The 14,909-nt window shown below is 49.1% G+C and overlaps 1 protein-coding gene and 1 pseudogene across 2 annotated transcripts in view; one reads left to right on the top strand and one right to left on the bottom strand.

Annotated features, from left to right (window-relative positions):
* Window positions 1-14,909, top strand: part of DPYD (dihydropyrimidine dehydrogenase) — a 548,339-nt gene that overhangs the window by 221,011 nt on the left and 312,419 nt on the right. For both annotated transcript variants that reach the window (XM_024570281.3, XM_053915805.1), the window contains 2 exons: window positions 8,557-8,664; window positions 10,388-10,557. In XM_024570281.3, coding sequence (XP_024426049.2) covers window positions 8,557-8,664; window positions 10,388-10,557 — 278 coding nt within the window. The remainder of the gene's footprint in view (window positions 1-8,556; window positions 8,665-10,387; window positions 10,558-14,909) is intronic.
* On the bottom strand, window positions 457-628 carry LOC112314091 (U2 spliceosomal RNA; annotated as a pseudogene).

The following is a 14,909-nucleotide window of genomic DNA, read 5'->3' as shown; positions in this document are numbered from 1 at the left end:
TTTGTCATCTTGGTTGTTTTACATGCCCCTTCACATAGAAAGAACAAAGATAGGAGGTTCCGAGTACAGACATTACTTGTCAGGAGAGTAAACTACACTCAGGGATATTTGGCCCATCTTGGAATCCTTGGGCAATATTCTGTTAATTACAACAAAGTCTCTATATTTTTTTCCAAATGTGGAAAAGAGGTAAAAATTATGGAATCCAAAAGGATCAGTGAGTCACATTCTCATTGTTATATGAAATGACTGGATATTTTATTACAGATCAACAAATCCTCCAAAGTTTTAACTGCTTCGCTTCAGAGGATCTCCTGGGCCACACTTGTTAATCGCCGCATTAATATGGTTTTGCTGTTTCTCACCTGCACCTACCTAAACCAAACCCGGTGTCCGGGTCTGGCACAAAGACCCACCAGCCAGTCTCCCCGGTAAACACAGAACGTGGGCCTGTTTTCTCTGTGACGTTATAAAAGTGACCTGAAAGGCATTTTAACTTTGTAGAAATTATCATCTTTGGCCATTTTATTCCCTTCTTCGATGCTTTTTAAAAATTGTATCCTTTTACAAATTAAACTGATAAGAACAGATACTACACTTGATCTTAGCCAAAAGTCCGAGAAGCAATCCTTTTACAAATTAAATACAAAAAGAAGACCTTACTTCAGCCTCTCTCAGATTTTCAAAAGTGCGTGCATGCTCCGGATTTCTCGCGGCTCTGGACTTCATTGTGACATCACTCTGTGCAGAAAAACACCACCTTACGTCATGGAGGAAGTATGACTTGAGGTGGGGACCGCTTTCGTGGCATTTTCATTCTGCTGGGCTCTAATCACTTGGGTGATGCACACCACTAAGGCCTGTGGTCACCTAGAGAGAGAGCGCAGAGAGCAGTTACAGGAAACAGGCGTTTAACGGGGACTTGAAAGATCGGTGAGAGGAGCGCTGTGACGATGCGCGCTGGTCCGACTCCGCGTGTGCCGTGTCCACTCACTGTCCTTCTGGGTTCCGTCCGAACGCTCCGGGCTGAGTGTGCTCACTGTGGGCGCTGGGGGGAGGGGGAGTTTATTGAGAGAGGAAGCACAATAGGACAGCATTGATCTGTCCTCTTTCTAATCAATATATAGATCCTAGCATTATAACCTATATGCACTGTTGTCCCTTGGAAATAAGCAATAAATCTTTTGAGTCGTATAAGTGGTCTTCAAGTGACCGATGAAAAACTTCATAATTCATCGTGGCATTGTGGAATGCTCAGCCTGTGAAGAGAGCTTTTTACTTCTATGTGGTAATCTCTAGTGTTGGGGCTTGATATGGGAAAGGTTTACCTTTTCTAGTAGGTATTAAATAGATACATCTGTTAGTGGACACATGTATTTGATTTCATGTCTGCATTGCCACTTCATATGTACATTCACTGAAACGGCTTCTTGTGATTAATTGTAATATCTTTTGTCTTTAAAAGTGTTGACTGTGAATCTTTTTATCTTGTGAGTAGTCTTTATTTTCCATAGTTTTTATATTTTGCCCAAGATAGTAACAACGACTTACAGTCAAATGTTGTTTTAGATTCACCAGACTGTTTTTATGTGCATTTCTTTTCCTATTTTTAGAACAACCCCATACACCATGCAGGACTATCTTCTTCCCAAAATCAAGGAATGTGAGCATCCCAGTATTAAGTAATTTCACCCAGGTACAGCTAGAAAGGGGAAGTGGTGAGACAGTCGCCCAGTTCTGCAGACTGCTAGGCGGGTGCGCTCTGAAGCAAGATGTTCCTCTACCCCAGCTTGAAAGGCACGGTACACTGGAGAGGGTCTTCATCTTGCCGCCTTCCTGGTTTGGAGGCCATTGCATGCTGTGGAACAGATGAGGCTGGAATACCCTGGTCCAGCCCCTCCCTTCTGGTCCAGCCAAAGATGCCAAGTCTCATGACTCCTCTGTGCAACACTGACCACTTAACTGTGTGACAATATTGACTGCGTCTCTTGGGGATTAGAGGAACGTTTGATTTACGTCTAACCAGATGAGTCATCTCATGCAATCAGACCAAGGCTTTTAGGGAGAGGACTCAGATGGAACAAACATGTACTTTACATGTATGCAAAGAGCCTCACGCACACTGTTGCCCTTTTAGTCCCTAACAATGCCATGACGAGGCTGCCACTGCTCCCAGAGAGCAGCCGCCGTGCCCAGGGTCAAAGTAGCTCGTAAGCGCCAGGACGAGAAGGTCAGTGCAGCAAGTCTGACTGCAGAGGTGTCATCCTCTCAACATAGCCTTGTTTACAAGTAGTTGTGGAAATAAATCCATTGGCTGGAAGCTACTTCTAAGAGATTAAATAAAAGTAAAAAGCAGTGGCCTCACGGGGTCATTTCTGTGACAAAGACATGGGTGGAGAGCTGTGGTGCATGGCCTGGTGTCCCTCCCTGGGTGTGTCTGGTGCATCTCTTTCCTCTGCAGTTTTAAGGTTCCTCCGCATGCACCACCACGCCCAGACCAGACTTCGGATATCAGGACTGAACGTACGATGCGCTTTCTTCTCCGAGGAGAGAGCGAGGCCTTGGGGCAGATGTCCTTGGCAGGGTGAAAACAGAGGACATTTGCCATTGGCTGCATTTCACTGTGGCCAGCCAGCAAGCTGGAGAGTAGTGTCCCATCAGGGGCGTTTGGCTCCTAACATCTTGCCGTGGCCAGAGCACTGGGGTGAAGTTCTGAGAGTGGATGTTGCTGTAGATAGAAGGGGTTCGGTGTCCCAGAGCGCTGCCCCTTCCTGTATGTGAGCCCCAGGCCTTGGCCAGGGGCCCGAGGCTGGTTCTCCTGCAGGGTGCTGTCTCCTCCACTTGTGTGGGGTTAGTGAGGTCATGTCCAGGGGCAGGCCTGTGTGATCACTGTCCTTCCCAGGATGGCGTAGCTGCCATTCGAGTGGACATCTTCAGGAACGAGGGGTGTTGCACGAATGCTTGCTCAGTGCAGTTAACGCTGAGCAAGTGACCCCCGTCAAGTGACATAGGCAGATGTTACAGAATCTGAGCAATTCCTCAGCACATCCTCCCAAAGCTGCAAGGGCTCAGCCTGAAAAGCTTGTTCTCCTCTGTGACTGACGAGACATAGCATGAACCGGAATATTTAACACCTTGTCCGTGTTAATTGGAGTGTGCACAACTTAATGTGAGCAGGAAGAATTGATGGTACACACCGCCGTTATTTATTCTGTAGTTGTTCCAGAGCGGGGGGTGCCATGGAAACAAAGCGGAGACCTGTATTCTAAAGAAGATCAAATATTGGAAGGTGACCAGCAGATGACCAAGGGGGATGCACTTAACAAGGAAAACATATCTGAAAGGGATGGTGCTAGAGAGAATAACCACAAAGCAGAGAGGCAGCCGAGGGAAGCCGCCGGCCTTCTGTCTGCCTCGAGGTGGAACCTGGCCTCACACTCTGGGTTGTGCGTACATATCTGTAGCCTTGCGGCCAGACTCAGTACTGGGTGTGGAATGATTCATTTAGATGCCACTGGCTAGGTGGCATTGCGCTGTGACAGGTTACAACGTATGTGTTACAACCTCATGCATCGAAAGGGTAGCGTTCTGAAATGAAAGCATGGACTCCGCAGGCGCACTGTCCAGTTCAGAGACTGACATCGCTACGTACCTGGTCTGCGAGCTTTGGCAGAGGTCCTTAATCCTCACGTGCCTCAGTTTCCTCATCTCTGTAACGTGGATCCTAGTGTGAGTTGCCTCGCAGGGTCATTTCGAGAATTCAGTGAATTACCATACTAGGGGGTCACCTGTATGCCATGCATTGGGAGCAATGCCCATCACGTCAGTGAGCATGAGTGTTAATTAGCTCTCCTGTCCTAGGAGAGAAATTTTACCTCTTTTCTTTTTGGAGAGCTTGAACATGGTCATTTTCAGTAGTTTTCAGGAAGGGCCCCTTTGCATAAATACCTGCCGAAATGCCCACGCCGTCCGTGACTGCTCTCGGGGAACAGCGAAGCTGCCAGGTCTTCTCAGAGATGGAAGACCCCGTGTCCAGGCTGAGCTGCTGTGCTGGTCAAATCTTTGCCGCTTCCTCTTCACTATAACCCTCCTCCTTCCCACCGAGGGGGGCTGAGAGGTCACTTCGGTGCTGTGCGGACACCGTCCTGGTGTGGACACACACTAGTTCACCTGTGGCCGCTGCTCTCGGGGGACCTCTGGTCGATAGGTGGGGTTGCAAGCGTCCCCCCCATCTCTCATGTCCCACGGCGGAGGCTTCGTTTCTCTTGCTGTCTTGATTCCGATTTAAGCTTTATTATTCTTTCTGTCCTGTAAGGTGTGAAATTTGAAAAAATCGGTAAGCTATAGAGTCAGTAAGCCTGTCTTAACCTGAAAAGCTGGTGTATACTGGGCGTTTACTGTGCGCCAGGTCCTCATGCTGTGTAAATGAATGTGTGTGCTGTAGGTAGATAGGTCGGTAGTTACATAGAGATACCAGTGTTGTCAGGGAGATTAAGGAATGCATCCATTAGCAGACATGTGTATAAATATGTATGTATTTCTACGTTTTATATAATTTTTATACTTAGTTTATATATACAATCTTTATATGTAGATCTCCCATATGCATGCATGTAGATTTTATATATGCGTGCATACATCTGTAGATTATGTGTGTATATCTGTAGATTTTGTGTGTGTGTGTGTGTGTGTGTGTAGATATATGATTTATTTCAAGGCATTAGCTTACGCAACTGTGAGAGCTGGCGAGTCTGAAACCTGCAGTCCGGGCCTGCAGACAGACAGAATCTCTTCTTCCGCGGGGAAACCGCAGCTCTGGGGCCTACCCGGATGTTGAGGCAGGCTCCTTTGCTTAGCCAGCTGACTGCAGGCATTACCCACATCTGTAAAGTGCCTTCACGGCACACCTGGACCCGTGTTTGACCAGCTGATGTGAAGCTCTAGCCTAGTCACGTACACATGAACTAACGTCACGGGAACTGACACGGGTCACAGAGCAGGTCAGTGCGGGGGAAGACTCCAATGCCGGCCCGATGGTGAAGGCCCTGCTCCTGATCTACCGCAGCCTCTCGGTCAGCACAGGGCAGGGCTCTTCAGCCAGTCAGGCGCTCCACCGGAGTCTGCGAGGCGAGCTTCAGACACATGGTCCTCGGACCCAAGGGGTGACCTGTTGCCAGGTGGGGGAGAAGGGCTCCCTGCCCTTGGGATCTGAGTGTGTGTGACCTGGGGTGGGACTCCCTGGGCTGCAAGAACACCCCAGCCACAGCAGTGCGTCCCAGGACTGGCTCATCTCCCTTCTCCTGAAGCCAATGCCAGGGCCAGAATGTCCAGCCGGTGCCCGTGAGCGCTTCCGGGGAGGACCAGGCCTGGGAAATGTGAAGTTCGTTACCGTGGTGAATGCAGAGTGCGGGGAAGCACAGGAAACTGAGGGGTGCTGCCAGAGGTGTGGTTCGGGTGAAGAAGTGAAGTCTCCATTGTACCCAAGTGTCTGTCTCGTGATACAGCCCTGCAGAAGAGGAGGGTCCTCTCTGTGGCCTGGTGGGGGCGTGGTGAGAACCACCTGTGTTTCTTCCAGGCAGTCATCGTAGCGGGGCCTGCGGAGGGGGCACCGGGCGCCACCCCCTCTCTGCCGGGGCACTGGCGGTGAGGCCGAGCTTGGTCAGACGGCGCAAAGGCAGGACGCCAGACTTCCTTGCCCCCCGGGGTGGAACTGCTACTCACCACTGACATTCTCCGGGGCTTGTTTTTAGTCTGTTTTAAAGGTTTTTGCTTATCCTATCACCTTGAAATTGCATAGCACTTCAGGTTGGCTTTCTTGTTTGTTTATGGTTTTTTAACAGGAAAATGAAGCTTTTGTGCAAAGCATATGCTATTTCATAGTACAGTAATGTGAGAAGGGAGACAATTCCTCATTCAAATCTTAATTCGTAGTATAGCATATGTAAATGCTGGTTTCACTAATCAAGTGTAGCTTGAACTACGGTAATTTTTTAAAAACGGCTTTCAAGAAACTTAGCTTTGTCAGTAGAGTGTTCAAGTACATGCTCAGGTATTTTTGTGTAACTGTAACCACTGCCATCCCAGGCTTTCTGAAAGAATTACGTAAGTAAGACACACTTATGTAACAGTTTCCATGTTACAAATACACCTACAGAATATCCCTCTCAATCAGAAAGTGAAGAAATGGCCTTATCCCCAGTTCATTTACAGAGAAGCCCAGGCAAAGGCAAGTCCAATGACTTGCCTAACCTTCCTAGATACTTAAGATAATTTAAAAACCAAACAATCTTAAAATAATCTGTAAGGAAAGGGCAGACCTTCTGAGGAGAGGAGGTGAAGGGGCAGAGGACAACATGTTGATTTCTGTGACGGGCCACCAGAGGTTTGCTGCTGGTTGCACACAGTCCCCACACTCCCTCCGCGTTCAGAGCAGGTAGGGCACTTACCTCCCCGTTGGGACAGCGTCATCCTTGCGCTGTGCTTCTTACTCCCTGCTCCCCCAGCAGCCTCTATTTCAGAGTAAACTAACTCATACCTCCCTGCACAGCCCCACTGGTGGGGTGGAAGGAGTTTGGGACAGTAAGTGAAATCAGACTGGAAATGTACCCCCGTCCTTACGGAACTGAGATGAATGAATTCTTCACTTTCCTGCAGTGAGGCAGCCGATACCCGATTTGCTTGGTTTATACTTGGAAAAGAATTCAGCTTGCTCTTCATTTTCTTTTCAAAATCCTCACAATTATTTCCTAATTATGTAATTGTTACGTGCATGTTGTAGAAAATTAGGAAAATGAGGACATAATGAAAAAATAGAATACCGCATATATAACCCTACCGCCAGAAGGTATCACTGTTCAGATTATGTAATTGATGTATTTTGTTTGATGAAACTTGACTCCTACTAGACGGAGTTTTGTCTCCTGGGAGTCCATTTAGCACTGTATTTGGACTGAATCCGATACCACACTCCTCAAATATTTGTTTCCATGGCTGCATTTTGTTCTGTTGTCTTTCAAAAAATAAGACGAATTTATTCATTCCGTTGGCACTGTGGTATTCCTCCATCCTATTTATTCTCTTTTTTAAATTTTTGCATTAACCATTTTCTGCATATTAAACCTTTATTTGCATGTCTTACTGTTTCCTTAGGATAAATGCAAAACTGTTTTTCTGGAAATTGCGCACAAACCCGTGTGTCTGTCAGAGGAGTGTAACAGGCCTGCCTCTGCCCTCGCCGTGTGCTCCGATTTTTAAAATCCTTCATGTGTTAGAGGAGGGGAAATCACGTCTCACTGTCTTAATTCGTAGTTCTTAAATTACGTATTAAAGTGTGATTCAAGATTTTGGGTGCTTATACGGTATTTAGATTTTTTCTTATGCCATTTTTTATTGTTCTTTGTTTATGCCTCTATTGAAAAGCTCATCCTTCTTGAAACTGAGAAACTTCTTTACATAGTAAAGACATTTTGTTTGCTAAAATATTCCCCTGGGGAATCATTTTCCTTTTAAGTTTGCAATATATTTTAAATGTAGAAGAGCTGAATTGTTGTACTGAAATACATTTTCTCCTTGACTTTTTTGTCTTGTTTTAATGATCTCCCATATTCAGGAACTAGTCAAATATATATCCATAACTTTTTTTTTAGCTTTCGTGATGAGTTTTTAAATATTTAACATGTAAATACACCAGCGGTTCATTTGTATTTCTAACACGAGGCAAGAATACGACTGACTTTCCCCAACACTGCATGTGCATGTGTGAATGGTGTTCCTCACTATGCGTTTGAGGGGGAACCCAAAGAAAACCGGAGTCATCCTGTGGAGAGCAGGCGCCTTGTGGGACAGGTGTCCCCCACTATGTGAGTGTTCTTGGAGCCCATCTGGATCAGTGGATGAGCTGGCGTTGTTGTGAGAGGCTGCGTTCAATTTCGGTGATTTTTTTTTTAATTGAAAACACTTTCAACACATTTACCCGTTGCATGATGGGTAATTTATGAGCACACCTGCCCACACCATGCTGAGTTTTCAGTAGTTTTTGACCAAAAATGGCATGACACCGTGACCCACCCTCCCTATTCACCCAGTCTCGCTCCCGACAACATGTTTTTGTTTCCCTGGATGAAAAAAGTCCTCAGAGGGAAAACACCTAGCAGAAACACTACAAGACAGCAAAATTGAGGAGTTCAAAAAGTGAGCAGTGGAAAAAATATTTTGATAGGTGTATTGCATCAAATGGAGAGCACTTTGAAGGCGACTGAAGTTTAAACATGTAAGAATAAATACACAATATTTGATAAATAAACTCTGTTTGGGGGGCTCTCCCCTCATACGTATGCATGAAGGTGAGGTTTCTGATGTGCAGAGATCACAGGTGTACTGAGGTCTGTCACATTGCATTGTATTACATGCCTTCTTTCGTGCCGATTTGCTCACAGGTGTTTTTCCTCTAAGAACCACATTGTTTTAATCATCGCAGCTTTTTCTACCTTTTTAACTATCCAGCAGGAAAAGTTTCTCCTCCTGCTAATGATACTTTTGTACACTTTTGTTACTTAGGCCTGCCAGAACCCAACAAAGACCCCATCTTCGAAGGCCTGACGCGGGAGCAGGGCTTTTATACGTCCAAAGACTTCTTGCCTCTTGTAGCCAAAGCCAGCAAAGCAGGTGCGTGTATTGTCTTCTGTTCTTACTGTTGCCTGCGTTGTTGTCTCTACTGTAAGTCTACATGAGGTCCCGGCTGGGGGGATGTTGTTCAGCCTGACCCCATACCACACTGATACAGAGAAGAAGCAATCAGCCCGATGCACCAGCTTGCCAGCCCGTGATGCCTCATCGCCAGCACATCTCACTCTCTTAGTGCCAGGCTGAGCGGCATCATGAGAAGTGGCGCCCATGTGCGAGGCGTGGACAGACAGTGAACTTGCAGGGACTTTGGTTGGGAACTGTTGTGTTGGCTCTCTTCTTTGAAAGTGGGACCGATGATCATATAATTGGTGTCCACGCAGGCAGAGAGACTGTCTCTTCCAGAACAGCAAGTGTGTGATGTCCCAGTAAAACACAGTGACGGGCCCGCAGGCAGTGCCCAGCCCCTGTGCGATGTCACTTCACGGGCCCAGGGCCACCCTGGAGCTGATGCTGCCCCGTGTCTGCACTGGAATGAGGTCTTCATGATAAAGCAGCTGTAGAATTTCTCCAAAACCAGGTCGTCTAAATCCCGCAGATGTGTTTTTAACGTCTATTCTGACAGCTAGTTACATGTGCAAAAGATCACGTATCGTTTTCACCCACAATTAAAGCACTTTCTCTAGTAGCTCCTCTTGTAGAAGTTCACAGCTGAAGGTGTGTCCCACCCCCGCCTGCCCCCTTCCACCAGGAGAAGGGGGCCCTCTCTAAGGAAGCGCCAGCGGCCCTCTCTAAGGAAGCACGCGGGGCCCACGTGTGAGAGGGACGGGGCCGCTGACATACACCCAAACACAGTCTTCCGGGCAGAGTGACCGCACACGGAAATTATGGGCCTAAGCTAGCCGTGATGCCACTTCAAAAATGACAGTAATTTATCTTAGCAACGGTTTTATTTAGTCTGGTAACTCCCTGCCGCTTAACACAGAGAACACCTGTGTTTTACTTTCCTGCATGAATTTTTATACGGACATCGACTCTTCATACAGGTGCTCTTGAGAGATGCAAACGTAGAAGTTGTTCTTCCTTTAACACTCTATTTTACCAGAAAACAAACAGAAAAACCCACATAGAAAAGTCGTATATTTGAGCAACAAAAAAAAAAAGAAAAAAAAAATTTTTTAAAAAGTAGTAAATGGGAGAAAGTTTTATTTTAACTATTTGAAAAAATATTTCTCAGAAATTCTCCCGTTACATAAACAACACTCAGCATGTTGATGTTAATTTTCAAAGTTGACTAAATGTAATATATAGCAGGGCTGTGTGTTAGAAATCTTCTATCATAATAGCTAAGTAACATTTTCACGTAATGCTGTGAATGATTAACTCAGTTCAGAAGGATCACTGCTTTTTCCGCTAATTAAGAGGGAATTAATGATGCCAGGTTGAAAATACCTGTCGCCACCTTGCCAGAGAGAATTTTAGCTGATTGAGCCCATTTTGCGACGGCCGAAACTCCAGAATGTGCCACTGTAGCAGTCCTGCTGGAAGGGAGGAAGAAGGGAAGGCAGGGACTACACGTGGTGAGCGTACTTTCAGAAGGAGACGGAGCTGTCTTCCAGGGGAGCAGATTAATTGGGCAGTGACAGCCGCCCCGCACACGGCGTCCGCGTGGCGGCCCCACGCTGCTGCGAGTGCCACTGTCTTTTGAGCTGTCAAGCAGACATGGCTTCTCTCCTTGACAACGGGGTTTCCTTTCATCGTTCAGGAATGTGCGCCTGTCACTCTCCACTGCCATCCATACGGGGAACGGCGATTGTCCTCGGAGCGGGAGACACTGCCTTTGACTGCGCGACGTCCGCACTGCGCTGCGGCGCCCGCCGCGTGTTCGTCGTCTTCAGGAAAGGCTTTGTGAACATCAGAGCTGTCCCTGAGGAGGTAAAGTGGCACCTGAGAGAGGGGGCCTGGCGGGAAGCCAGCTCCGGCGAGGACACTGTCAGTGTGCGGGCCCCTTGTCTCTGCTTCAAGTGTTCTTGCAGTCGGGGACTGCAAACTGGAGCACTTCTGGGCTGGCCCTGATCGTTCTCCTAATTCAGACAAAGGGCAAGCAGACTCTTCTGGGACACTGATTGGGGTAACGTCAGGAATTCATCTTTGTCGGTGTACAGGTGGTTCCCGTTCTTGGTGTGACTGTCTTCCACGTGTCTTTGAGAGTAGCAGCGGGATGTGCCGAGTCTTCTGCATCCTGATCGATAGGTGCTCCCCACAAATGGGGGGGGGGGGTCGGATTGAGAGGTGGCTGAACTTCCTTATCAGCCAGACTCACGCGCTGTGTTCGGAGACAGAGAGCTTGGTCACGCTGCCAGCTCATTGTGCGGGAAGACTGCAGAAAAAGAGACGGCCATTTATTTTTTTGAAGAACTCTAATGTGGCCATTACTTAGGATGCATGATTAGTTAACTTGCTAAGAATGACAGATTTAAAAACATTTCATTCTTCCCAGCGACTGGGTACCACTCTTGGGTGAGGTGTGAGCTGGGTGCAGGTACCACTGACTCCTTGAATTTTCGTGGTATTAGAGAGAGAGTGCCTTGCAAAGGGTATTAGTCCTGAGAACGAGAACCAGATGTGTTTGTAGACAGATGAATTGCCCCCTTTATCCAAATCAGAATTACGAATTTGATTTGCTTCAGAATGCCTAGTTGCAGTCGCCGTGCTAGGCAAGAATTGTAACTGCAGTCAACAGGTATCTGTCACTTGTAGGGCAGCCACAGCCACAGTAGAGATTCGTTTTACTGACACGTCAGCCCCCACTGGTCCCTGGCTGAGCTGCAGATGTCGTGGTCTGGACTTCGCTCCATCCAGGCTCCCCTCTCAGGCTTCTCCCCATAGCCCGGGTGATGAGGGCCTTGGAACCACAGCAGCGTTCCCACTGGCGTTGTGAGCACCCATGGTGCCATCACCTCCTGGCACATAAGCGGGAGAACGGCCTTGCTGGAGCTCAGCGAGCTGCCTGGGGTAAAAGAAGACAGAGCTAATGTCACTCGTCTTTGTGGCCACAGTCAGGGAATAGGTGCTGGAGAAATATGTCGTGAACTGAACATTTGAAACCTCTTTCTCATTCCAACGTCAGAGAAGTTTTCACTGCACAAGCCTACACCTGCGGGTGGGAAGGGGTGGTGACTCTGAGTAACAGTCACTTTACGGCACAGTCGTCTCCCCGTGGCGAGGCAGCTAGACAGGAGTGGCGGCCCTTCTTCATCTGCCTGAAGTGGATCACACTTAAAAAAGGGAGAGCAGGTAATGGCTCAGGACGGGAGAGGTAGGGGTCCGTTCTCTTGTCAGCTTTTATTTACAGGGTGTCTCTCGTGCACCAGGCATCAGACGGGATTCTCGCCCTCGTGGCGCTTGTCCCTCGTGAGCGGAGATACGCCCTAACCCAACAAATAATTTGTCACATAAGCAGTATGACGCAAGCTGCTATGAAGAAAAGCTAATGAACGTAAAGCACAAGGAGGGTGTGTGTGCCGAGAGGGAGTGGGGAAGAGGGCGTAGGGTTTGCCTTTTCCGACAGAATGGCCCAGGTGCCCCCCTGAGGAGATGACTGGTGGGCCAGAGGTGACAGTGTCCAGGGAGGGTAGACGTCTGGGAGAATGACACCCCGGGACAAGGTGAGTGCATCCATGCTTCATCGAGAAAGGCTCTGGGACTTCTGGGGATAGAAAAGACACGTCAGCGTGGCTGGACCGGAGTGAGCGTGGGCATGTGTGGCAGAGAGGCGAGGTGCGTGGGCGTGACTCATCAGTGCCAACACTTCGGAGACTCGGGGGTCAGGAGCAGGTCCCACCGCACACGGCTGCTTCAGGACAGGAGACTGTGCCCCAGGACAAACCGTGAACCTGTACGAAGACTCTGCTACCTGCTACGGCGCCTACTTCCTCCGTGTCTCTCCCGTCCCGCCTGTGCGTTCCACCCTGATGCACACAGACCGCACCCACACCTGGTTTCTTTGGAGTCAATGGGGTTAAGAAACCAGGACACTTAGGATTTTTCTCAGCTGTGTGTGTTGTTTCACGGGCTGGGGCTCTTGCCCCGGTTTGCAATTAATTTGGAAGTAACGTGATTGTCTGTTGGGAAAGGCCTGGCGGTTAGACACATCCTCCTGGGGACGTCCAAGTCTGCAGTCCGATCAGGTGGGTTGGGGAGAGGGACGTGCAGAGCACGTCCACTTTCCTCATGCGTCAGTGACGACCGTGAGCTGCTACGAAGGCCAGTTACAGTCGACCTGGAGTTGTCTGGGACCCTGCACATGGCAGCTGGTAACAAAGAACGATTTGTTGGATCCAGACCTGTTTTTGATTGACAAGACTGGGTGGCACCAGCCGGCAGACCTGCCCAGCAGGGGCAGCCACACCCCTTTCCCCAGTGCAGAGGTCCTCAGCTTCCCTTCACAGCAGAACCCTATAAAGGGTGTTTTAGGACACAGCTTGCTGGGTCCTGGTTCTGATCCAGGGGCCTGAGAATGTGCATTGTTCACAAACTGCCTGGCAATGTTGAGGCCAAAGGTCCCCTGACCTCAGGGATGGGCCATGCGGCTCCTAACTGTCTCATCGGAGGCCGCAGCCGAGGGGTGGGGGGCATGCTCCGTCTCCCTTAGGAAGGCAGGCGTGCTGTAGGAGGGAGGTCTGATCGAATGGGGTGCAGAGGCCTCCCAGCATCCTGATGTAGTTCTGATCCTGGACGTCTCCCGGCTGCCTTGTGGCCTTGCACAGCAGGATGCCTCCGACTGGCTCCCGCTCCTGAGCGTGGGTCCTCGGGGAGGCAGCCAGTCAGGCACTGGGCATGAGCCGAGGGGAAGATGAGGAGAAATCTGTTAATAATTCCCTCCAGCTCTCTCTGCAAGCCTAAATAGGTGAGATTAAGTTTCACAGGGTAACAGAATCCTCCCGAATGTGGGTATTAAAAGCTGCTGACAGATCAGACAGAGCTTCAGGAAGGCTCCAGGCGGTCGGGATTCCCTGGAAGGAGGCGTGGAGGTCCAGGGTCCGCCAGGCCCGCGTGGCGGGTCAGTGCAGAGGCAGGCCAAGAGGGACTCTGTAGTTCTTATTAATTATTCCTGAGAAGAATGTGGAGCAAAACTGCTTTAATAGCACAGTCCCACACATACAGGGTATCATAGGAATCTGCTGTTAACGTATTCGATCTCCCAGTAGCAGCAAAACAAGATAGGCCTTTAGTGCTGTGTAACCGGAATGGGCTTCCATTCTGCTCCCTGGGCCCTGGCCTCCCCTCTCCGCTAGCTGACATGGTGACTGATTTATCTTGGACGTGCCTATTCCCACGCACCGCAGTGTTCAGAAGGTCCACCGTTCTGCTCATCAGTGCTCCTTAGTTGGTTTTAACAGTAACAGTAACGAGCAGATTGCCTGGTCTGTTAGAAATACCTGCATGCGTTAAGGCAACTCTGAAATAATGCTCACACATCTTTGTGTGAAGCCTGTACCTTTCGGTCCACTCGTCCAGGACCACGCCCAGGACAGTCCTGCATGTGTGGCCTCTGGTAGCCGTCCCCTCAGACGTTCCTGGTGTTGGGTGACCGTGCTGGGGCTGCATTCATCTTTTCTTCCTCTGCATCTTGCTGGCTAAGCATGCATTTCCCTACCACGATCAGATGCTTTTCAGTTTTTACTCACTCAGAGGGGATACGAACCTGGGACTGTTTTTAGCCAGTAATCTCTCTAAGCTGGCAAGTTTAATTTTCCTCATAGGAGCTCCTCCCACCTTGGACACCTGCATGTCACTGGTCTGGGGTTCTTCGGGGAAAGTGATGCAGATGCGTCAGCATGACCTGCGGCTCAAAGATGCCTGCAAGTCAGCAAACACAGGGACAGTCCCCAGAAATGTGGCAGTAAGGGGCTCGCCCCCGGCACGTGGCAGTGAGAGACTCGCTGGTGCTGAGGGGAGGTCCACCACAGTGCTTTGCGATGACATGGGAGTGGCATTGCAAGGGTCTGTGCATGTTCACATGTTTGGAGCATGAAAACCCTGTGTCGTGTGCGAAGGGAGAGTGGAAGTTGAGCGGAATGCACTAAAAGCTGGAGTGCTTGGTTCTGCATGTTGCTCTCTAGTCCTGAGCCGGCCCGTCTGTAAAATCAGCGTCATAACTTTGCGCTTCTTCAAGTTCCTCCTGTTCCCCCAATTCTGTCCTCAGAACGCTCAGGGAGGGACGTGTGAAGGCCCTAGGCTTTGGGCAGGAAGGCTGTGTCTCCCGGGGAGTGACAGCCGCCGGG

The sequence above is a fragment of the Desmodus rotundus genome, chromosome 12 (genome assembly GCF_022682495.2).
Source record: "Desmodus rotundus isolate HL8 chromosome 12, HLdesRot8A.1, whole genome shotgun sequence".
Lineage (NCBI taxonomy): Eukaryota > Metazoa > Chordata > Mammalia > Chiroptera > Phyllostomidae > Desmodus > Desmodus rotundus.
The sequence above is the reverse complement of the archived record's forward strand: the minus strand, read 5'-3'. Positions and strand labels throughout refer to the sequence as shown.